Below are 23,724 nucleotides of genomic sequence, written 5' to 3'. Positions count from 1 at the left end.
ATCTAAGAAATGAGACTCCCCATGAAGCTCCCTACGTCATGCAGGACAGAAACGTAGCTTAATTTTCCCATAGTGGCGAACGTAAAAGTCCTACGAAGGGTAACCCCACCCACACTCGCCACACAGCCTAACTATTCAAGTTCAAAGGGCTTTACGACAACTCCTTCAGACCCAAGATAACACCCCAGACTGCACTGTAGTGCACCTTGTCAACCGATTCTGGCTGATCCCTGTCTTAGAAGCACCCAGCGCAGTGTGTAAAACTCCCTAAGCACCCTTCTCTGATGGTCCCCTCTTGAGAGGCTGTGAAGCTTCCGTGGAAGTGGTGTTCTCGCTTGCTCGGTGTTTAACAAGCTCAGTTTTGGGTGATAAGCTCACTTCCGTGGAAAATTCTGTGGGTGTCTCCGCAGTATCATTCATAAACTAAAACTAGAACTGACTGAAGGTGTGGCATTTGTCAACAGCGAGAAAAATGTTCAGTTACTACATGGAGTCCATTTTCTATCCTTTTTTTTTAAAATTTCTCATGAGTGGTGCAGTTTTTTGGTTTTCAACATTCATTTTCTGAATACCTTGACTTTTAAAAGGTCTGGATCTGATCCATTCCCACAACCTATTCATCTATAGCCCTGTGTCTGAACTATATTTCTGTTTCTATTTCCATCCTAATTATCTCTCTGGGCTTCAGTTTTAACTTGCAATATGTGATATTTTGATATCTGGCCCATCTTGGGACACAGGAAATACACGATCATCAGTGGGAAGACAGATGAAATGGCTAGGAATATAGCAAGGTCAAGTTGAGATGAAGTGGCCGTGAAGAGAGAGATCACATGTGCGGATTAAGGATATCTGAAATTCCTTCACAGGAGAAATGGTCTGCTAGCTGGCAATGGTTTGGGGATTGTGACCAAAAATAGCAATCTATTCTGTTTTGCTAAAACAAGTTATTAAAAGACCTTTGATATGTGATCAATATTTACTGAGTAGCCACTCAGGCAAGTCCCGGGACTAAGCCCTGAGGGAAAGATAACAAGTCACAGGATAGAACTTCTCCTTTAAAACCGTGTTAAGTCCACGGCAAATTACACTAAAACACTGATTCCAACCACATTTTAAATTAATCTGGGTTTATTCCTTCAGAGGACTTCTTTGAGGTAGTGTACTAATTAATGCAGAATACATTGTTTCAAATACAATGAGGAATCATTCCCCATGCTTTCCTATTTATGGAACCTCAAAGCTAAACCCCTGATCTTCTGAAATGCTTAATTATCTAGACGAAGTAAATAAACTCATCTAACCAAAAATATGCTTGTGCATGAAGCTGATGGTTTATGGTTATGAAAAGTCCGGCAAAAGTAGTATGAAATGAGAACACATTATATCACATTTTATTCACTGATAAAGTAAATGAAGCTAACTGGGTCATAAAAATGTATATCCAGTTTTATAGGGCATGAGGAATATATAGCAGCATACACTTCTCTTTTTTTTAATTTTTAAAGTAATTAAAAGTAAGCACTAAGCCCCACAATTATCTGAGTAATTAGACTCCCTCAATTAAAAAAAGAATGCTGATAAGATTAGCTGGGTTTCTGGGTCACTTTATTTTGCATCATTATTAATCTATCCAGGTCGGATCTTAGGGCGAGGACTCTGGACTAGACAGGGAGTTCCTAGTTTTTAAGTTCAATTTTTGGGGAATCCTAGCAAGCTGGGGGGATTAATGGGAGGATGCATTTAAAACAATTAAGACAGTGACTAATGTGTTATAAAGCCTCCATGAATATTAATGGTTATTATTTTTTTATCAAAACACACTTTAAGCATGGGATCTCAGAAAATTGACCCTAAAAAAAAGGGGGATGCATCAGACTGTTTATGGTAAGAATTAAATATTCCTTTTCACGTTTTCTTATTCTTCTTGTTAATCTTATTATCCCTTCATTGGTTTGGGAAAAATGACCTTTCCTTTCAGATAGGGAGAGAATAAAAAGTAAAATCCAGGACTTTGAATTTAGGACTTTAGCAAAGCAGTTCTCCAAAAGACATACATGTAGTTTAAAGTCTTGGGCAGATTATTCCTTTTTGCAGGGCAAACCTTTACCTGTCCTGTATTTGGATATGCAAATCAGAGACGCTTTTTTGCAAAGGAGGAATCTCAGATGCTTCCCCAAAGGGCCAAACTGATTCACATACTTCATGCAAGGTCTATTGAGAATGGGAGCAGTAACTTTCCATGAGGTCAGCTTTACTTTAGAAAACCTTCCCTATTTTACCGTGTGGAATGAGACATCTTTATGCCCTGTGCATTTTGCTGCTCGATGGTGGCTGTTGATGGGGACGTGTGTGCACACGTATGCTTGCACGATACTATACACACATACATGTGTTCCACATACCTGTGTAAGCAGACAAGAAATGATGCCAGTGAGAATTCTGGAAGGAGACACGCATCCGTTCATTACTGGGAAAGAGTCTATAAATAAAATCTGGGCTTACCTAGTTTAACACAGACCTGGCAGTTGATGCTGTTAATAAAAATGGAACAATCCAGTATATATTTGGAATATATTGACTATAATGCATGCCGATGTAATTGTCATACGACCCTGCCAGCTCAGAGGTGCAGAATAGTTTCCCCTGAAGAGAGTAGAAATTCCTATCCTCAGTGACCCTTCAATAGAGCGGGTTCAGAGAAAAGAAATAAGGGTTTGGGGTCTAGGGTAAGGGGACACTTTTCTGTCTTGGTACCTCCTATGACTTAAGCCCTACAGAAGGGAGTTCAGCTGGCCCCTCACCTGAACAGGTATCACTCTAGGCCAGCTAAGGCAAGATGTGCAAAGCAGAAAACCCTAGGGAGGCTGTATTCGTTTTCAATTGCTGCTGTAACAGATCCCCCAAAACCCAGTGGATTCAAGCAACGCAAATTTATTTATCCTACAGTTAAGTAGGTCAGTCTGATGTGGGCCTTGCTGGACTAATGCCCAGTGTGAGCGGGGCTGTGTTCCTCTCTGCAGGCCCTAGGGGGCAATCCCGTCCTTGCCTTTTCCAGCTTTTAGAGGACTCCTGTATCCCCTGATGCACCACCCTTTTCCTCCACCTCCACACGAGCTTACAGGTAGTGAGGAACAGCTCCTAAAATTGTTAATAAGTAGGTGAAGAAAATCTGAACCATTCTTGACAAAAACAAAATTCCACGTGTCTGCTCCGCTTCCTCTTTATTCTGCAAATATGTGGTATTCTCAGATGCTAGCGAGATACCTTCATTCATTATCTCAGTACTATCAGTATTCATGTGGGCTCCCAGATAAGAAAGTTATTGTTGTTTGCCCAATCCTGGTTTCATTTAAATATTAAATAGCAACAGGGGAATGCAAACCAATTTTGCATGTATTCTAATGAAAATTATGAAAATGATCAGTTTCTAAAGTGGGATGAATATAAGACATAATTTCACAGGCCGTGCTCTCCATTAACAGTTATTAATGAAAAATATTTCTTTTCTCATATATGCATCTGATGTTACCATTAGAAACCACGAGACTATCAAGGGAAAAAAGCTGGCCTCAAATGCAGTGTGCATAGTATTTATGATAACACATTTAAAACAAGACTGAGAGTGGTTTGGACATGTATCTGGGAATATAGAAACCTGCTTATTCTGACCCTGGTTTAATTAACAAGATGTATAATCTTTCTGGGGCTCAGTTTACTCAGCTGTGAAATGCAGAGTGAAAGAAAGGCATTTCAGATCATTGGAAGAGCAAGGACTAAAGGCCTTGGATTGCGTGCTGTCAGTCTAGATGCTGTAAATCACAGGTGACAAACACATGGCCCAAGGGCTGAATCCAACCCTCTGCCTTGTTTTATCCAGCCCAGCACCTTGTTCTACCCTGCGGCAGGACTGAGCTCTCGCTTCACTGTAAAGGAGCAGTTACATGTAAACAGTCCTAAAGTTACATTCGGCCCTTTGAAGGTAACCACGAGGGTGATGTGGCCCCTGGTGAAAATGAGTTTGACACCCCTGCTAAAAGGGATTGGAGACAGAGCCAGAATGGAAGCAGGGACAGCAGTTGGCAAGCTCCCCACTTGTGGTCAAGGAAAGAGATGAGAATGACCTGAAGTAGGGTGGTGGGAATGATAGAGAGGCATCAGAGACTCAGGGACATATTCTGAAAGGATTACCCGCAAGGCATCATGATGGACTGAAATTTACGGGACAGGGACTAGGGAATCAATGATGTGCATGTTTCACTTTGAGTGAGTGAATAAATGAGGGCACCACTTACCGTTCTTGGGAAAACTGTAAGAGGCTATCTCTATGAAGCTATCTGTTCGAATGAGCATTTTCTTGATGAACATAAGATGCAGAATATTGCAAGAGAATTTCAGATACGGTTTATCGTCAGCTACAGTTTACATTAAATTACATCTGAAACAACCATGAATGTTGAGGCAATAAAATGATGAAATATTTTATTGCAAAGAGTTCAAATACTTCCTTTTGTGTACATTTAAAGCTGCTTAAATGATCAAGTTAAAGTGACTAACAATATTGATTATTGGGAAAATTCCAGATCCATGCCTTTAATGTCCATGCAGACATGGTTGAAGGATGGGGAGAAAAGAAACACCCTGGATTCATCCACGCATGTAGAGGACAAATTAAATCGTCTTTTAAATAGTCCCAGGATGGTCTCCATCATTAAAAGCAGAAGGCTAATAAAACCACTCTTCCTAACTAAATCATTTTCTGAGTTTTGCAAGTAGGGGCCCTCCCTTATACATTTCAGTGGCAATATATGTTACCTTTAGAGAGACGCAGCTTCTCTATAGCTATCAAAAAGGTTAAGAACGCAAGGTATCATTATAGGGCAATTTCTCTTGTAAATCTTGACTAAAATAATTGAAAGGGTTTGTTCTCATGTTAGAGGTAATTGATTGCACCGGGTTTAACTTCTAAAAATGCACCATTCAAACCCATGCATGTCCGTGTGTGCACATACGTGCGTGTGCACACTTGTGGATTCACAATGACTTTTGCCTGCATTAGCTTATGAATCAGTCTTAATGAACAACTTTAAACATAAGGAAAAAAACCCAGAACGTTTTATCAGAAATCACATGTGCTAAAAAGAAAGCAAAGACTAATAGACCTTATCCAAAATGAGAAAGGATTTTATTATTTAAGAAATCAGTGGGCTTTGAAGGAAATAAGGAAATAGAATAGGTGAGCTTCTGGCTCCCAAATCACCTTTACTATTTATTGCATTTGAGTCGGGTGAATAAAATTAGGGAATCCAAGTAGGACAAATGTATCAATCCAGTGGGTTTCGCTTTATTTAACATCCCACCTACACATGATTATGACGTATCCACATTTTCACTTGACATAAACATTCAGTCATTTATTAGAAGGGGATTGTATTCCCAAACGTGTTTCCTACTTTTAAAAAGATTCTACCACATGTTAAATTAATTTGTGGGGATGAGATCACATTTTGTCATATATAATAGTTACCTAGGTACTTGCTTATTTATTTTTTTTTTGTAAAGGTACTTGCTTCTTGGCTCATATTAAACTGTCAGCTCCTCAGAAGATTCTGTATCTTTTTCTTATTATGCATTTGGAGTCTACAGCACTCTTTCTCACACTAAGTTGTCAATCAGTGTGGCTGATGAATTAAAATGATATGTCTAGTTAATAAAATAATGACCGGAGGCAAAAAAAAATTTAAGCTTTTTAAGTGTCAGAAACAAATTACAATGTCAGAATTAGAAGTAAGGGCCCCAGAATTTCTAGTTTGTTCATGGTGTGGTTAAATCCACCCACTGGGGAAAAACAGTCAAGTGTATCCAGCCAGTTGCCCAATATTTGAGCTCTACGAAAGCATTCTTTTTTAAAAATTTTTTAGAATAATCTATATGCATTCAACACACAGTAAATGACACTTTATATTAGCTAAAATAATACTGTTCTATAATAATGATGGAGTTGGTTTACATTAGTAACCAATGTTTAGGTTCTGGCTATAAATTCTTATGTTAAAAGTTTCCATTCCTTCTGCGGGACTAAGTTCTCAGAATCATTATGTATATATAGTGCCTCTTGATCTATCTGAGGAAAGATTACTTTACACAAATGAGAACATTCCTTCAAGCACTGATTAGCTTTGAATGCCATTTTCCTCACCAGTATATATTAACATTAAGGTGAAAAAGAATGGGGGAGTTATCATTTCTTCCTTTGCAATACATTTTGTTTTACTTAAAATGTTTCTACTTACTAAGAACACATGGATACTATCATGTAATAGAACATTTATATCTTATATTACTGAAACCTCACTGCAACTAATATTTTAAGCCAGCAGATTTATTATTAAACCAGCAGAAAATTTATTAATTAACTTCTTATCTCCTAGTTCCTTACTATTTGATATTTTATGCTTTTCATCTCACTTTTAACATGTAGTTGTTGTATATTTTAAAAAATTATTTATTTACTTTTAGACAGAGGGGATAGAAGGAAGAAAGAGGGGAAGAGCAACATCAACATCATGGGGTTGCCTCTTGCATGCCCCCCACTGGGGACCTGGCCCACAACCCAGGCACGTACCCTGACTGGGATCGAACCAGCGACCCTTTGGTTCACAGACTGGCGCTCAATCCACTGAGCCACGCCAGCCAGGCCTAGTTGTTACATGTTTTGGTGCAAGAAAAACTGGAGACACAAAAATATGGAGAAAATTATGTACAATTATTCAACTTTTATCCAGGAGTTTATATCTTCCTCATTTCTATATCTGTTTATTATACTTCGGAGTGGGTAGGATTTCTTTATTTTTTAGCCTTCTCTAACCTAGCTCCTGATCCTGAACCAAGGTTCTCCAAATACTCAAGTACCAGGTGATGCTTAGTGTTCTAGACTAGTCTCTCCCCCCCTCCTGGTATCTATGTTCCCACTCCCTTCAATTACCAACTACGACAATGTCGTGATCCACTCTTGTGTTTTAGGTGAGGTGAGGTGCATTTCTCAAGGGCTTCCCCATGCACTCCTGCCTACTGAATAGGATCAACTTTTAAAGAAATCAAAATAGTTCTCAAGAGCTACGAAAAGATCCACTCCTTTCCCTGAGGTGACTGTATATTCATTCCACTGAAAATGTTTTCACCTACAGTGTCTCTCCTGATAGGACATTAATGAAACAGTTTTTAAAACACTTTCCCAAGGTGTTTACTTGCTCAACTGATTCTACACAGACCCAGGTTCTCAACTGTGCATATAAGAAATCCGTGCAAAGAAATGTGCCACACAGGGAAACTTAGATATTCAAGCCTAGGTAAAATGTACATTGTTACTTCATCTTTCTTAGGATAATAATCCTGTCTCACTCCTTTTTATTTTTCCAGTCAATATTTTAGACATTCCAATCTAGGGAAGAGATGTTCACATGACAAGCAGATGAGGAAACATTTCAGATAGTGAGATGTTTTGGCATATCTTTAGTGACACTTTTGCCTTCTCTATTTCTAGAGTTAACAGAGAGAGAGAGAAAAATATTCATAGATGGTTTGTACTTCCCTATGATAACTTTAATGTGGCTTGGCTAGGATCCCAAACTTGCAATATTTGTAAGCCTCCTACCACTTTGATGAACTATTTTACTCTCCTCTGAGAGTGACAGCATAATAAAAAGAATCGAACATCTCTTTCACTGGCCTCAGTTTGTGTGACTTTTGCATTTATGTCCAGCGCATGTGGAATCAACTGATTAATGTGCCTCTATTCTTTTTTAAAGTCAATTAGCCCTGTAATAAAAAAGACTAACTTTTTAATCAATGCAAAGGAAACAATTCAGGGAAGGGGACAGAAATATTCTGTATTACAATTATCTTCTGTAGTAGGGCCAAGCAGGGCCTATCACTTCCTCCTTCCTGGCTGAATAACGGGGGCAAGTGACTTAAACTCTTCTGTTGTAAATATCCATAACAATAGTGTCCACCTTCTAGGGTTGTTGTGGGAATAAAGTGAAATTATGCCTCTAAACTATTCCTGACTGTGCCCAGCACGTAGAAAGATTAAGGAAATATGACACCAGATCACACCAACATCGCTGCACAAATGTCACCCCTGCTTTTGAAGACATGTTTACCTGAGATTTTGGGGAACCAGTTCATCCACCTACACATCATTAAATAAAGTCATGGTTGTAGAATAAAGACTCCTGATGTTTTCACAAGTAGGTAGGCTGATTAATGTCTCGCAAATACTATGCCAATCCTAAGAATAAAGCATTATAATGATGAACCAGCCTTCAGGAGAATTGTTAGAAACCTTCAACACAACTGTGAGAGAGAGAGAGGAGAGAGAGAGGAGAGAGAGAGAGAGAGAGAGAGAGAGAGAGAGAGAGAGAGAGAGAACAATGTCACTGCTGGGAAATTCAAGATGGAATTCAAGTCCACTGTGAAGTCTTAGATAAGACTCTGGCTCTCGAGGATGTCAAGGCCTGCCACCCAGAAAGTGAGCTGTGAATCAGCAACGGCCCACAGACTGGGGAACTGGAATACATGGACAGGTTACAGAGAGAACCATGGGATGTAAAATGAGAAACGACTCCCTCTGGCAAGAGTAGGCATATATCCCAGAGACAGGCAAAATCATTGAGAAGATCAGCTCTCCTTGATTAAGATAATGTATAGATATAGAAAGGGAAGTAACATTTAATTTCTGTATTATTCCAGGCACTTGGCTAGGCATGCGTCACAGGTATTATTTAACTTAATCCTCACGGTAACCACACCAGGTAGATATTACTGATTCTACTCTGCACATGACCAACACTGAGGTTCGGAAAGCATCCCAGTGTCATCTAACTAATTAAAGACAAAAAATAAACACACACACACACACACAGGATTTCCATCCAAAGCTAGTTGGATCTATAAATCAAAGGTTAAAATCAGGCCTGTCCACTTTCTCAGGAAAATGACCAGAGAAACTTGTTTTCTTAGAACTTTGGAAGTAAGATAGTTGCGAAGTGTCTGCTAGATAGAACTACTCTTAGACTAGTGGTGGAGCGCGCCCTGAATTGACACGCTGGCCTTTATCCTCTGGAACCAGAGTGACATTAAATATTGGAGGGAAATCGAGGCTGCAGCTTCTTTGTGTGAAGCAGCCCGCACTGACCTCGGCTCTTATCCTCAGCAGCTATAAGCCCCCCACGTGGAAGAGGGGCAAACGTGTGTTTCGGTTGCATCTGGGCCATCCAAGGACATAAAGATTCCGTGCCAGAGTATCTACTGCCTTGTACCCTTCTATATAAGTAAACGCAGCATTAGATTCCATTCTACTGCATCTGTGAGTACAATTGCCAATTTGATCCCTCAAAACTGCAGCAACATTGCAGGCTCCAGTGACCCTCAAACCCTGTCACTTAAAAGTCATACACGTGGCTGAAATTCAGACTATTTAATAAAACAAATCCTAGATAAATGACCATTGATTAAAGCCAACCTATCTATGGCATTAATGTCAGAGATCGTGAAGTTAACTAAAGTCATCTGCTTCTTTCAAATGGATGTATAGGACCACGAACTTTTACTCTGAAAAGATTTTACTGCTGTGTTTAAATGTTTCTTTACTTTTCTTTTACTATCCCTTAGCTATTCAATATTCCTCTGGAGGTTTTATCTGCTGTGCCAATGAAAGAGATACTTAGTGGCTGAAAAAGGGGTCATCACATCCCTGATGACAGGGCAGACTGATGTTAATTAGGATCCAAGTGACAGAGGAAGGGAGAAAATAAATAAAAGGACAAAGAATCAGGGACCACCTCTGCGCACAGGTTGTCCTGGACAAACCTTCAGTGGAATCACTATGTGAATGGGAGCATGATTCTATCACAAAAGTGCGTGAAGTAATAAACAGAAGCAATGGGGCGCGGGCGGGGGGGTTAGAGAGAGAGAGAGAACATGCGCTATGTGACGGGAGATACAGCAAGTCCCTTAATGCTAAAGAGAATGTTGTTTTGGTAGCCAGTCTAACCTGACAGCTAGCCTGTTTCTATTTTATCTGGTGGACAAAGCATTTCTCACTACCAACAGGGCTGTTAGCAATAAGCAAAGCCCTAGTAATCGAAGATCTGAACAGGAGGCTTAGTTACTTCTTGAGGAAGAAAATGCTAGAGGTCTGAACGAAGCCTGGGACAACAGATGGCGGGTTTTCTCCTCCAGAAAGGCGTATCTCTTTAATAGCTGTACCAGAGTTCTACTGCAGCTACTCTTCCCTTGTGTACATAGTAGTCTCACCTGATAAGCTTTGAAAATTGCTGATGTCGGGGCCCCACCTCAGACAAAGGAAATTGGAATACCTGCTGCAACCCTGAGGTTTCCACAAATGTCCCCCATGTGATCTTCCAGGGGAGTCCTGTCGGAAATAACATGGACTGAGAAGAGATCGATCCAATTTGATTCCAGCTCATCTATCTATTGGCTGTGTGATCTTGGTTTTAGGAAAACTCCCTAAGCCTCAGTTTTCGCCACCTATAACACAAGGATAAACTGCCCTGTAATTATGTTAAAAAAATGAGATAAAGGATGCGGAGGTTCCTAGAACATCGGTGTCCTAGTCAAATTTCAGTGCTATTTCCACCAAAAGGAACTCTGCATATTTGCATTTACATCACTGGTGATGAATTAGAAAAACTTGTGAGGGAAAAACTGTGCTTTGATTTCAGGTAAAAGTTTATTCGGCAGCAGTGAAAAAAAAAATCTCCTAAAAATGATACTGTGGAACATTATTTCTAAAAAGTAAAAACACTGGGTTTCAACCACCTGATTAAAATTTAATAATCCATAACATCCCCAAGCACTTTAATAGCTGTACCAGTTTTCTCCTCTCTCAGGTGGATAGCACTTGACCCACTAACCCCACCAGTTGGCCACAAGACCATAAATCTAAAAGTACAGTTTATTACTTTTAAGTATAACCACAAGACTAGTGTAAAGATTCCGGTCTTTTACAAGGATTACATCCCATTTCCATGAGAATTAAACTATCCTGTTATAAGAGTTAAATGGCATCTACCAAGACCCCAGTTCATTATTATTTTACCCAAATATTATTGTAGATGAATCTTTTAATCTTATAATATTTCATATTCCAGCTGTTAAATGGCCCACGCATTTTTTAGAGAGGGAAATTATTTAGTTGGAAAACATATGTAAAATCTGATATCTATTTTGCTAGTACTCGGTTTTAACATTTTCAGATATTCTTTTGCAAGTTCCATGATATCTCCCATAATTTTTTATAAAACATAGTCAATTCCATTATGAAGACAGTGAAATGAATAAAACTGTCCAACTGAGCCCTGGCTGGTGTGGCTCAATGGATTGAGTGCCGGCCTGTGAGCCAAAGGGTCTCCAGTTCAATTCCCAGTCAGGGCACAAGCCTGGGTTGCTGGCCGGGTCCCCAGTAGGGGGCTTGCAAGAAGCTATCACATACTGATGTTCCCCTCTCTCTAAAAATAAATAAATAAATAAACATTTAAAAAATATATAAATAAAAATGTCCAACAATAAGCAACGTATGCTTTAATTTCAAACATTAGCATTGACTTAATTAAAACATCATAGAAATTTCAAAACCATGTCATTTCATCATTATTTGCTATCATTATTAAACATTCAAAATGCTTCAGATTAAGGTTATGCTCTTCTGTGATAAATAACAAACACAGCTATCACCTATTTCATAGGTGAAATCAGAAATTTTCTGACACCAGCAATTTTACATTAGGAACTTTAATAACTGAAACTTACAATCTCGTTTGGTACTTCAGAGCTGAGTTTCATTAAAAATCAATAGAAAATTAGCAACAAATTTCTTTCTCATATATTTTTCTCAACAGTTTAATGAAACCCTAGTGATGATGTGTCTCTGGGGACCCCATCCACAAAATATCTACCGTATGCCATTCAGGGTTGGAAAGTAGTGGATGGACTTCCCACCACTTGAACAATTCACAGGTGTCCTATTAGTCACTCAATATCACTTATCGTGGCCATATAGGCCTAAGATGTTACGTTTCCCCCACTTATTTAAAAATAGTTGTTAAAAAGCATCCTGGTAAAGTAACTGAAAAGAGATTTCCAGTTATCTAGGCAAGGATTATACTCAAATGCTGCTGAACAAATCTGGCTTAGAACTTCATCTGCAATGCAAATCTTAAGTCACATGGTTAGATTATGTTTCATTATTTAAATTCCACAATCAAGTGAGAAACTACATGACTTAACTATAGTAATGAATGATATTTATTTTAACAAAACAATTCCTAGGAGAGATTAAAAATACATATATAGGCTGACTGTTTTCCGTGAAGTCAAAATTGTGATAAATTATCAAAGAACATAAAAGATGAATAGAAAAATAGCCAAATTATAGTATAGAGGATAAATCAAGGTCATGCATGCACACAGATATCACTTTTAATAATTTTCACGTTTCCTATTGTCTAAGTGGATAAATTTGGAACGTTTATATCCGATTATTTCAGTCATCCAAACAACAGAAATGGATCAGCAGAACAAAAACTGCTTCAATTTATTAGTGATTGGCTCAAATTGTCCTGAAAATATTCAGTTCTCTATGTTATCTGCACTGAGAATAACATTGAACCTAGGCTATCAGAAAGAGACACCAAATTCATATTCATTTCCTTTCTCTCTCTCTCTCTCTCTCTCTCTCTCTTTCTTCCCCCTCTCCCCGCCCCCATCTTTCTCTATCATACACCCCTGTTAGATTTTCAGGCTACTAGGAAGTAGGTGTTAACATACTTTTTAAAAATTTCTACTGTGACAAAAAATGTCAAGTTCTCCATGAGGAAACAGAAGACTACAAGGCAATTTCTTAATGTTAATGTAATATCTGTATTGGAATGTTAAAATAATCCTTATCCTGATTTCTAGGTTAATATTTATATACTCTTATTTGCAATCTTTTAGCCATGTAGAAATTTTCATTTAATTATTTTGCTATGTATACTTTCACATACCAAGTGCTGCTTCATTGTCCCTTAAAGATTTTTTCCTATTGCAGCAATGCCAAATCTGAGGACTTATTAAACTCAAAGTCATATTTAACTCAAATGACTTACAGTGTATTAAAGTGACAGGGGATAGTGAAGAGTAGTAATGCAATGTGTCTGCCCATGAAAAAGAAAAGTGTAAAAAAAAAAAAGTAAGATCCAGGATTAAACCCAGAATAGTCAAGGGAATTTTAGTAAGTACCCTTACTCAAATGACATGCAGGCTAAGAATATTTTCATCATATTTCTCTGGACTTCTATGCTGCCTATCAGCTTTTCTAAAGCCTCATTATGTATCAATGTTAGTCTCTATTCTAACCAATGCTAATAAAAGTGTATATTTAAATTATTTAACAGTGTTTCCAAAACTCCTTTGTTGAAAGGATATGCTGAATATATACATTAAGCAAATGAGATACAACACTAAAACCTACTAATGTATCCCATTCCTTTGCTAATACAATAATGCCATCTCTAATTTGTTCATTGCAACTTCAATACACTGAAGTTCAAAATTAAAGAAATACTTTCATTAGTATTACATTTAACACTATTAAATGATATAATTTGCTTTTAATGATCAAATTTTAATATTTCTTAAAAAAAGAAACCCTGGAAAAAGTGTTCTCCTGCTGATAGAGCAGGAACATTATCTTGCTATTATCATATCTGCATAAGCAGATGGTGATACTTTCTATTTTCTATAGCAGAATAACTAGGCTAAGAACTCTTCCTCCAAGAAACTCAGGATTGGGCTGTAGATAATAACTTCTATCTCTAAAGACACTCTGCCAGAGATAATGATATAAATAATCCAAAGCAGTACAAAGGAATATATGTTTTCTACAGGTTACTTTGTTATCAAAAAAAGTCAACTGACATTTTTATTTATGTATGGGCTATAACTTTTTATTTAATTTATTGGGGTGATACTGGTTAATAAAATTATATTGGTTTCAGGTGTACAATTCTACAGTCCATCAGCTGTACACTGTACTGTGTGTTCACCACCCCACGTCAAATCTTCCATCGCTATGTATCCCTCCTTTACCCTCTCTTACCTCCCCCACTCTCTTTCCCTCTGCTAGTCACCCTACTGTTGTCTGTGTCTATGAGTTTGGGATTTTTTTTTTTTTTTTTGCTTAGTCCCTTCACCTTCTTTCATCCAGCCTGACGTCAATAAATCAACTAACAAAGTGCCGGTGAGCATGTGGAGAAATGGGAGCCCCGATGCCACTGTTCACGGGAATGTGGCATAGTGCAGCCACTGTGGAAAACACTATGGCCTTACCTCAAAAAATGAAATATGGACCTGCCTTAGGACCCAGCAATTCCACTTCTGAGGATATATCCAAAGAAACCGAAAACATTAACTTGAGAGAATAGATACATCCCCATGTTCACTGCAGCATTATTTACAATAGCCAAGATCTGGAAACAGCCCAAGTGCCCATCAGTAGATGAGTGAGTAATCAAGCTGTGGTACATTTATACAACGGGATACTACTTGGCAGTAAAAAAAAGGAAATCTTACCCTCTGCAACAGCATGGATGGAACTGGAGAATATTATGCTAAGTTAAAATTATTAATATATAAAAAAGGACATTTTGCACTGCAGAAAATTTGGCTCTAAAGACTCTGAGAAAGTGAAAATAATTTCTAGTTGAAATATTGTACACATGAGGAATACCAATATATTCCAACCTCATTACATCTTCTGAAAACAAAGGTATTCTCCAGTGAGGTCTAGGACAAATCAATCTCAATGGTATGAAACAAGTGTGCATGTCCATAAAAAATTCTAGTTAACAACATCCTTTCAAATTGTATGCTTTTTCTCTTTCAATTTCACCTTGTGTAAACTACTTATTAAAGTTTCCTGGTTTTAGGGTTCCAAAATATGATGGTTGGAACAAAGATGGGAGAAAAAAAACAGTACCTCTTCACACAACTGATATCAAACCGAAGTACGAGGACTTAAAGAGAGTCTGTTCTTTTATAGCAAATGTTATATGACAGACCTAGGGAGGCCACGGAGGAATGGAAAATCACCAGGCGGGAAAACTGTACCGTGGGAAACTGTAGCCTGGGAAAGTGCCTGCCTGGGACACTTCCTGCCGACCCTACCCAGGACAGACAGATGCCCGGCTAAGACTGGGGTCTGGGGTCGGCCTATCCTATCCGGCATAAGAGGACGCAGCTCTAACTTGAGCCTGACACCATGTATCAGGAACAACGGTCAGCAGGAACGGCACCCAGCCACCAGCTCTAGCCAATCAGACTCTGACACCGCAGCCAGTTACCCTTTATGGGGTTTTGCGCTTAAAAACCCTGCCCTACAAACAACCCAGCGAGTCTTAGCCTCCTTGGTTGGCTCCCCAGCTCCCCTAGGTTGGCTCCACTTTCCCTCTTATTCCCCGCTAACAAACCCTGCTCCTTAGCTCACTGTGTGTGTCTGGTTTCTTGAGTGACTCCGACCTAACACTGTATGTTTGCCCCTGAACATTTTTTTTAAGACTAATAAGTTGCATGCATGCAAAATTTAGTCTGAGACCATTTCAGGAGTAAAACTTCCCAAATGGCAGAGTTAAGTCTTGCAAAAGTAGAACCGAAAAACAACTGAAGGGTGATGCTGGGATTAGCCAAGTGGAAAATAGCGCCTGTGTCACCCTTCTCAGGAAGTTCAAATGACGTGGATAAAACCAAGCTTACTGGTTTATAACTATCATTTTGAGGTTACAAATATTTCCCACAAACCCAAGTGTTATCACATTCGACTCCCGTCATGTCATTAATGTTTCATTTTAAAGCTACTCTGGTTAACAAGTGAGGGCTTTTCCACATCAGGTTGCATATTCCAAATGGAAGCGACATACTACGGTAATGTGTATACAAAAGTCATCTACGACAGGCATGCTACTTTATCCCCCCTTTTTATTCCTTTAGAAAGAACACTTCCACTTTATTATTCACAAGAAAATCTGACAAAGCATTCTCTTAATGCAGAAAGTGTTGTATGGATTGGCAAACAAACCAATTTGTTTGAAACTTGGGGAAGTAAACAATGTGTGAAAGCTACAATGTATGAACCGAGCGCGTCTTGTAAGGAAATCATGATAGAAAGTGAATTGTCTGATTCACAATAGACTATATTCTGAAGGAGAAAAGCCTTTTATGTCGATGAGCATAAAGATGCATAAATTATTGAGCAATTTTAGCCTCTATTTATTTTCGCATATGTTAACATTTAAACACACCAGAAACAGTTCCTGAAACTGTTTATGTTAATGCAGCTACTACTCATTTGAAAATGCAATTCCACTTAAAACCAAACCGCAGGTCTCAAAACACCAGTTAAGTCCAAACAAAGCATAGTACGGTTGATATATGCAAGATACGAAAACCTCCAAATTGTATTTCCATGACATTGTAATTTATACACCGACCCAATCAACAAAGCATATGTTTAAAATCTACGAACACTTTTGGTAGGTATTTCTGAAGCTAAACGTAACTTTGATCCCCTAATAATAAAAATCTCTCCAAACATAAAGCAAAATGTTTCATTAACCTCCTAAGGGGCATATTAGATATGAAGTAAAATTGGCTTTGGAGATTAGCTGACATAGTCATGTGTAAGCTAAAGAATCAATATTTGGTTAAATAAAAATATGAACTTCTCAACAGCAATTACCATACAAGGCATGAAATAAACCCATGAATCTCCCGTTAGGTACACTGAAGAGAATAGTCTAAGTTTTAAGATACTGAGGTGCTATTCTGTCTCAGAAAATAAAAATCCCTATGATTTAGTTGGTATTGTTTTTTTCAAGTATTATTGATATCAGTGCTTGAAAAATACTGAGCAATCCTTTTTAAGTGGACATTTGGGTATCTCTCTAACACACTGGCAGAAACTGAGAGATATCAAAAATATAAGATTTATGCTCAATCCTCATCTTCTTGACTGCCACAGATAAACTTTAACAAACCATTTTAGGAGACAGATTGTGCTTAGAACTGGAAGGGAGTCCATAAGTAGAAAGGTTTTTCAGAGCGAAGACTTTATTGGCAAAATGAAACCATAACCAGTGGTTTTATCCCTATTGATCAGCTTGCACGTCATATTGTATGTGGTTGACTTCTAATTGTCAAGTTGGGGCCGTCATATGGGCGTTCCTGTAGGCCTACATGATGTGCATACATTTCAGTGTACACCTTCCATTTAGGAGAACATAAGGAATTGGGTATACCAGGCTATTTTATGCTCTAAAACACATTATTTATGTTAAACGGATAAAAGCAGATACTACACTTGATCTCAGCCAAAAGGCCGAGGAGTGATAAAAAATACATTATTTATGTGTCTGCCCCTTCCTGATTACAGGCTCATCAATCCACACCTTCTGATTTTGAGGTGGATGCCCGGCTAGCTACCCCTGTTCCATCGATTCAAATGAGGACTTTGAGATCAAAAGCCATTTTATCACTTAATGAGAAAAATATCTATTTCAATCCTGCCCTTCCTATTTTATGAAAGGACAGGGCACACACAAGAATAACTACAGCATATATTCCAGATAAGGGGAACTGACTGCCACATGCGTATTTAATGAAAAACCCAAAACAACAACAACAACAAAACAAACTATTAACAGGCTTATCTTTCAAATCCACATACTGTAGCTGTTATTCTCAGGGGTTGGAGTACATAATTTCACTACGTCTGCCCACTCTACCTTAATGGAGTATGAAAAAGCATGTAAATCAGTAGAAGTAGTCAATAGTGAGATAACCCTCCCCCATCCTGCAAAACAGGGAAATATGATTATTTCTCCCTAAGAGCTAAACTGGGGCAGAAGGGATGTTAATCGCCTACTGAAGCACCAACAGGTTACAGGAGTCAGTGCTCAGCTGTGCATTATCTAAAGGACAAGAAACATTTCTAATGAGCTTAATCTGATTCCAACCTCAGAAACACATTTGCATTGTTATAATTTTCCTTCCCAGCTGCAGGTGCTTACCAAGAGCAATACGTCGATCAATTAGCTATGCAGATTCTGGTCAATGGAATAGTTAAATATCTCACAGAAGATGACTGAATTTCCATTTTGATTGATATATCCTTTTTTGAGTTTTAAAGTTACCTCCCCCCACCCCCCCACCCTACCAAATGGATCTCCTAGCAATAAGATGAGGTGGCCAGGTTTCTGGGTCTGCAGCACTGAGGATTTGATTCTGGTTGACGAGCAGTTCACTGGTGAAAGGTTGTCCTCTGAGTTATTTTTGAGCTTTTCACCACCACGCTCGGACACTCCTTATTTGGAAGCAATTCAATATGCCAAAGACCAGTGAATTGTGTAACCCTACCCAAATATCAGCTTGGATCATATCACAGGTATCAATCCCACTGACGCTGCTTCTTTAACTTCTGCTTTGAGAGAGCAGTAAAACATGAAGAAGGTGAGAACAGAGCCTGCAATTTCAAAGAGTTCCGCAAACAAAAGAACAAAAAAATAGTGCTTCATGGGCCAGAAGGAAAGCAGAAATGAGAAATTATTATCCCTCTAATCCTTGTGCCTGGAGGGTATGACCAGGGAGCACCAGAGATAAGGGTGAAATTGACTTAAGTGTAATATAATAAAACTATAAATACAGTGCAGCCTGTCAACTAAAAAAGCAGAAAATGATAACCATCCAATGGAGGACTTCCCCAGAGTAACGAATTATAACAGAAGCAGTGCCAGGAATAGATTTCCTGATTTAAACAGTAAACCATGCTGCCTTTTACGGAGTATATGAATGAAATTGGCAAGAGTGGCTAATTAATTATAGCTGATTAGTGTATCAAATCTCTTGGTAGAATAAGCAAAACATGAACTTTTTATTATGATCTGGAGGCAATGTATACTCTAAATGTAGTAAGCTCCATTCATGAGGCACATGCCTTCCAAAGGCATTTTTCCCCCAACATTTTATACTTTAGTTTCTGATGTTATTTTCAGAAAATCACATAGGACAATTCCTAATATACTGCAAGAACACAGAACATTTTAAATACCTCTGGACTATAGAAAGACATACGACGCACAGTTTCTACTCTGTGCTTAGTTTGTGGAACTGCGAAGTCTATGGAGATAAACATTTAAGCAGGGGTGTCCAACTCGCGGCCCGCAGGCCCCATGCGGCCCAGGATGGCTATGAATGAGGCCCAACACAAAATCGTAAATTTACTTAACACATGATCAGATTCTTCTGGGATTACATGTCACAATGTATGTAACGTGTGGCCCAAGACAATTCTTCTTCCAGTGTGTCCCAGAGATGCCAAAAGGTTGGACGCGCCTGCTTGAAATAGTGCTAGCCCAGAAATGTACCAACCTTCAGGATCCAGCAGTTTCTCGATGCCTAACTGGTGTTTGGCAATGTTGAAGGCATGTTCCAGTCTTTGTGTGGCTGACTGCTGGCAGGCCACACTATTCCAATCAAACAGGTCTGGCCTGAAACACACACACAAAGACAAATACAAATCAATTCAGAATATTTCAAAAATTCACTTCCATTCTGGTTTTTAACTGACAGCCCATGCCTATAGTCCCTCAGAGTGGCACTCTTCATTGTCCTTCAATGAAGTTGTTCATTTGAACAAGGCACAATTTTAATTAAAAATCCTAACAGAAACAAAGCAGAAAGTATTCTACGTGATCCAAGCAATAAAAATGTGTTCATCAAATCTAATCTTGTGGATTGGAATACCAGCTGCTTGCTGGTCACTTGCAATTATACAAACCTAGTCCAGACCGCTTTCCTGAATTCCAGACTTTGGAGTTATCTGCTTACTCAGCATCTCCACGTAGAGTTATCATATCACAAGGCTCAAGTGCCCAAAACTGAGCTCCTAACATCCCCCCATCACACTCCCCCAAACCCACCTACTTTTCTTGAAGTCCTCCCTTCCTCGACAACCAAGGACAAGTTCAAACTTGCAGTTTGCTCAGGCAAGAAACCCTGGAGTGAACTTTGATGACTCCTTCACTCTCATACACCACTTGGCTAGGAATATATCCAGAATTTGACCACTCCTCATTATGTTGCTGCCATCACCTTAATCCAAAACCACAATTTTTTTTTTTGGGCTGGACTATCACAATAACCTTCTAACTGTTCCCCAACTCCCACCCTTGTTCATCTTTTCTTAGCAGCGCTGCCACAGTATCCTGTTAAAATGCTTCATCATTACATTCTTCTCAAATCCCCGCTATTGGGGAGTAAAAGTCACTGATTTAACAAGGCCCTACGTGGTCTGGCTCCCCTTGACTGTCTTTCTTTTAGAGACCCAAGCCAAGAACAACTATACTTGAAGAACAGATATACCCTGGCTGGTGCGCCTCAGTAGATTGAGTGCCAGCCTCTGAAACAAATGGTCTCAGGTTCGATTCCCAGTCAGGGCACATGCCTGGGTTGCAGGCCAAGTCCCCAGTAGGGGGCGCATGAAATGCAACCACACATTGATGTTTCTCTCCTTCTCCTTCCCTTCCTCTCTCTCTAAAAATAAATAAATAAACTTTAAAAAATGTATATTAAAAAAACAGATATAAATGTTAGAGACATTGCTGATGCAAGAATGATAATAAACTGGAAGGTGAAGAGGAGAAAAGAGAGGAAGTAAGTGTCAGTGTGATAATCTCCCTCATTCTTCACATCACATAGTCAACAGATCTTGTCTAAACTTGAAAAAAAGGTGTACCACTATCATTTTAAGTAATAGAGGCAAGAATTACAAGAAAAAAGAATTATAATACAGTAATCAAATTAGGAAATAGATAGGGATGAGAGGTTACTATTTGTGGGCTTTGTGGACCCTGAGAAGACTCATCCGATGTGAAACTCGAGAAGGAATCGATCTGCTGAGATGAACTCCCCGTGTTTTTATTATTTATTTTGTAAGTGATAAGAGCCTAGCAGACTCTTAAACCAAGAGGGTCTTCTCAGACTGAACTCTCAGCTTCCCCACTCTGCCCTGCCTGTTTATGCCATGAGTCAACAACTGCAGACAAACCCTGGTTTTATCCTTCTACCAAAGGACTGAGACCTGCCCGGTCCAATCAGAACTGTGCAACGTGCACTCCTCATTTGCATAAAATGGTCCTATTTGAGAACCTGCATGGGCACTTTTGCCATAAACGGAGGCCTCCCCTTTGTCTTGTTGGAACACAATGTAGTTGCTACCTGAGTCTGTGTCTCTGGGACTACAATTCCTTTTGCTCAAATAAATGCTCTTTATTCTTTATTACAGTCTAAAATTACAATTGTTTTACAGCTTCATATTAAGGAGTAAATCCATATACTGTCATATATCAACTAATCAGGAGATACAAATGCATAATTACAACCATCAGAAAGAATAAACGCAGCTGGGGACAGCTGACTGCTAGCAAGTAGAGTGTGATGTGAGGCGGCTCGGGTCATGAAGACACATTTTGTTGAATTTGTTTTCCTTTATCCTGCTCTCTATTGTCTGACTTACTTTTTTGTGGCCTTATTTTATTTCATTTTATTGGTCCTTTATTTTTTCACTGTTTTATTTTTCAATTGCAGTTGACATTCAATATAATTTTATATTAATTCCAATTGTACAGCACAGTGGCTAGACATTTATATATTTACAGTGGTCCCCCTGATAAATCTAGTACCCACCTGGCACCAGACATAGTTACTATAATGTTCCCTAGGCTGTACTTCACATCCGTGTGGCTATTTTGTAACTACCAACTTGTACTTAATCTCTTCACCTTTTTTACCCATTCCTCAAGTCACCCCCTTTGCATCTGGCAACTATCAGCCTGTTCTTTTATTTAGGAGTATGTTTCTATTTTGTTTGCTTGTTTATTCTTTAGATTCCACACATAAGTGAAATCATATGGTATATCTTTCTCTAAGTTATTTCACTTAACATAATACCCTCTAGGTCCATCCATGTTACTGTCTGACTTTTAAAACCACTTGCTGTATTATTTCTACTGTAACAAATTAAAATGAGCAATTAGGAAGAAAAATTAATTGCAACTTAAACTCACAGCAACTTATCTGCATCATTTGAGTCTATTTCTAGTCAATTATCATTTGATTTTCCCCACAAATGTAGACTCTGGCTTCCTTTTAATGACACTGTAGCAGAGTTTGTATCTTAACCTAATACTTTTAATTTCCTACACAGTAAGAGAAAATTTAGACCTAAATAGACATAAAGCCACAAACATCCTAACCTTCTGCAAAGCAATTTGGCAACCCCTAATGCTCTATATTAAGTGTGTGCCTCTGTTCTATATAGCTTAGTCACTCAATTACCGAAATCAGGACACCTCATGACATTCCTAAGTATACCAGTGACAATCACCTTGGAACAGAAAGTTCAGCCATATTTTTTCTTAGATAAATAATATGAACATCTGTCAAAGACAAAAAGAAGAGGGAGATGATTCATGAAAGAGCATTACCAACTGTGAGAAACCTCTTGAAAAGTAACCGTGTTTTGCATAAAAAGGTAATTACAGATGATTCATTCAACATGACAGGAGAGAATATAGAAATGAAGATATTTTGCCAGAGAAACAGTGGGTCAGGAACAGACAGAGAGGGGCAATCTGGGTATGTTTACTGTATTACTTACAAACATACAGAAATCATGAACTAGAATATGAACAAACGTAGTGTATGAATACGGTTGCAGGATAGAAGTCTTGCAAAGAAAATGTTACAGAGCCAACAAGGACTGCATAACCTGATTCTTGCTATTTCTGCTCCTCTGCAAATGTGTACAGGATCCGTATGTTTAGGCCCTTCCTGGGAGCATGTGGCTGCATAAATGAGTGCTGACTTATAATGCACAATGAACGTCTCCACTGCTTCTCATCGGGCTGCATGAAGCTGTGGAATATTTTTTTTCATGTTATACTTATGAAAAACTAGGTGTTGCCATTACTTAACGTGCCCACTGAGTAGGAGCCTGTGTCCTTTGGAAAATCAGTTGCTGAGTCTGTCACCTGGACACTCAAGTCCAGATGGGGTTAATTAAACCCAGCTGGAGCAAGATTCCCGGCAAAGATGTTTATTTAGAGAGCCTTTGCTATTGGATTGAGCTTTACCGTGAAAATTTGTACTGGGGACTTTTCTAGAAGTAAGATTGGCTTAGGAAAATGGTAGACTCATCAAGAAAAGAAAGATGATCAAAATCAAGGATGATACAGTCCAGTGGTATTTCAAACACAGTTAATAAGGCAACGTATTTGACCTTGGGGATTGGACTGGGTAAAAGAGATGGATAACAGGAAAACCGAAGTAGATATTCCTTACAATAATTGTATTATACAGATAATGTACACATCTACATATTATATATAATATATATGAATGCATTTTGTGGGTATTTACCATGTTGTTTTTGCTTTTTCTTGAACTGTTATCAATTCATTTACTGAGCTTCTTTACACAAGAAAATGCAAACAAGTATTTTGTTATCTCAGAAAATGTAATATTGTATGAATAGAGTTAAGGACATTTGGTTCACTAAATGACACTGAATTTTTTCCATAATACATCATCCGTGTCAATTGCTTTGATGTT

The 23,724-nt window shown here is 38.5% G+C and overlaps 1 protein-coding gene and 1 pseudogene across 2 annotated transcripts in view; both read right to left on the bottom strand.

Moving 5' to 3' along the window:
- DMD (dystrophin) overlaps window positions 1–23,724 on the bottom strand; it is a 1,939,942-nt gene that overhangs the window by 1,519,834 nt on the left and 396,384 nt on the right. For both annotated transcript variants that reach the window (XM_045855895.1, XM_045855896.1), the window contains exon 7: window positions 19,483–19,601. In XM_045855895.1, the coding sequence (XP_045711851.1) occupies window positions 19,483–19,601 (119 nt within the window). The remainder of the gene's footprint in view (window positions 1–19,482; window positions 19,602–23,724) is intronic.
- On the bottom strand, window positions 17,344–17,446 carry LOC123830173 (annotated as a pseudogene).

The sequence above is a fragment of the Phyllostomus hastatus genome, unplaced genomic scaffold, assembly GCF_019186645.2.
Source record: "Phyllostomus hastatus isolate PE091 unplaced genomic scaffold, TTU_PhHast_1.1 phas_scaffold_12, whole genome shotgun sequence".
Classification (NCBI taxonomy): domain Eukaryota; kingdom Metazoa; phylum Chordata; class Mammalia; order Chiroptera; family Phyllostomidae; genus Phyllostomus; species Phyllostomus hastatus.
Note: the sequence above shows the minus strand (reverse complement) of the source record. Positions and strands in the feature narration are given on the sequence as shown.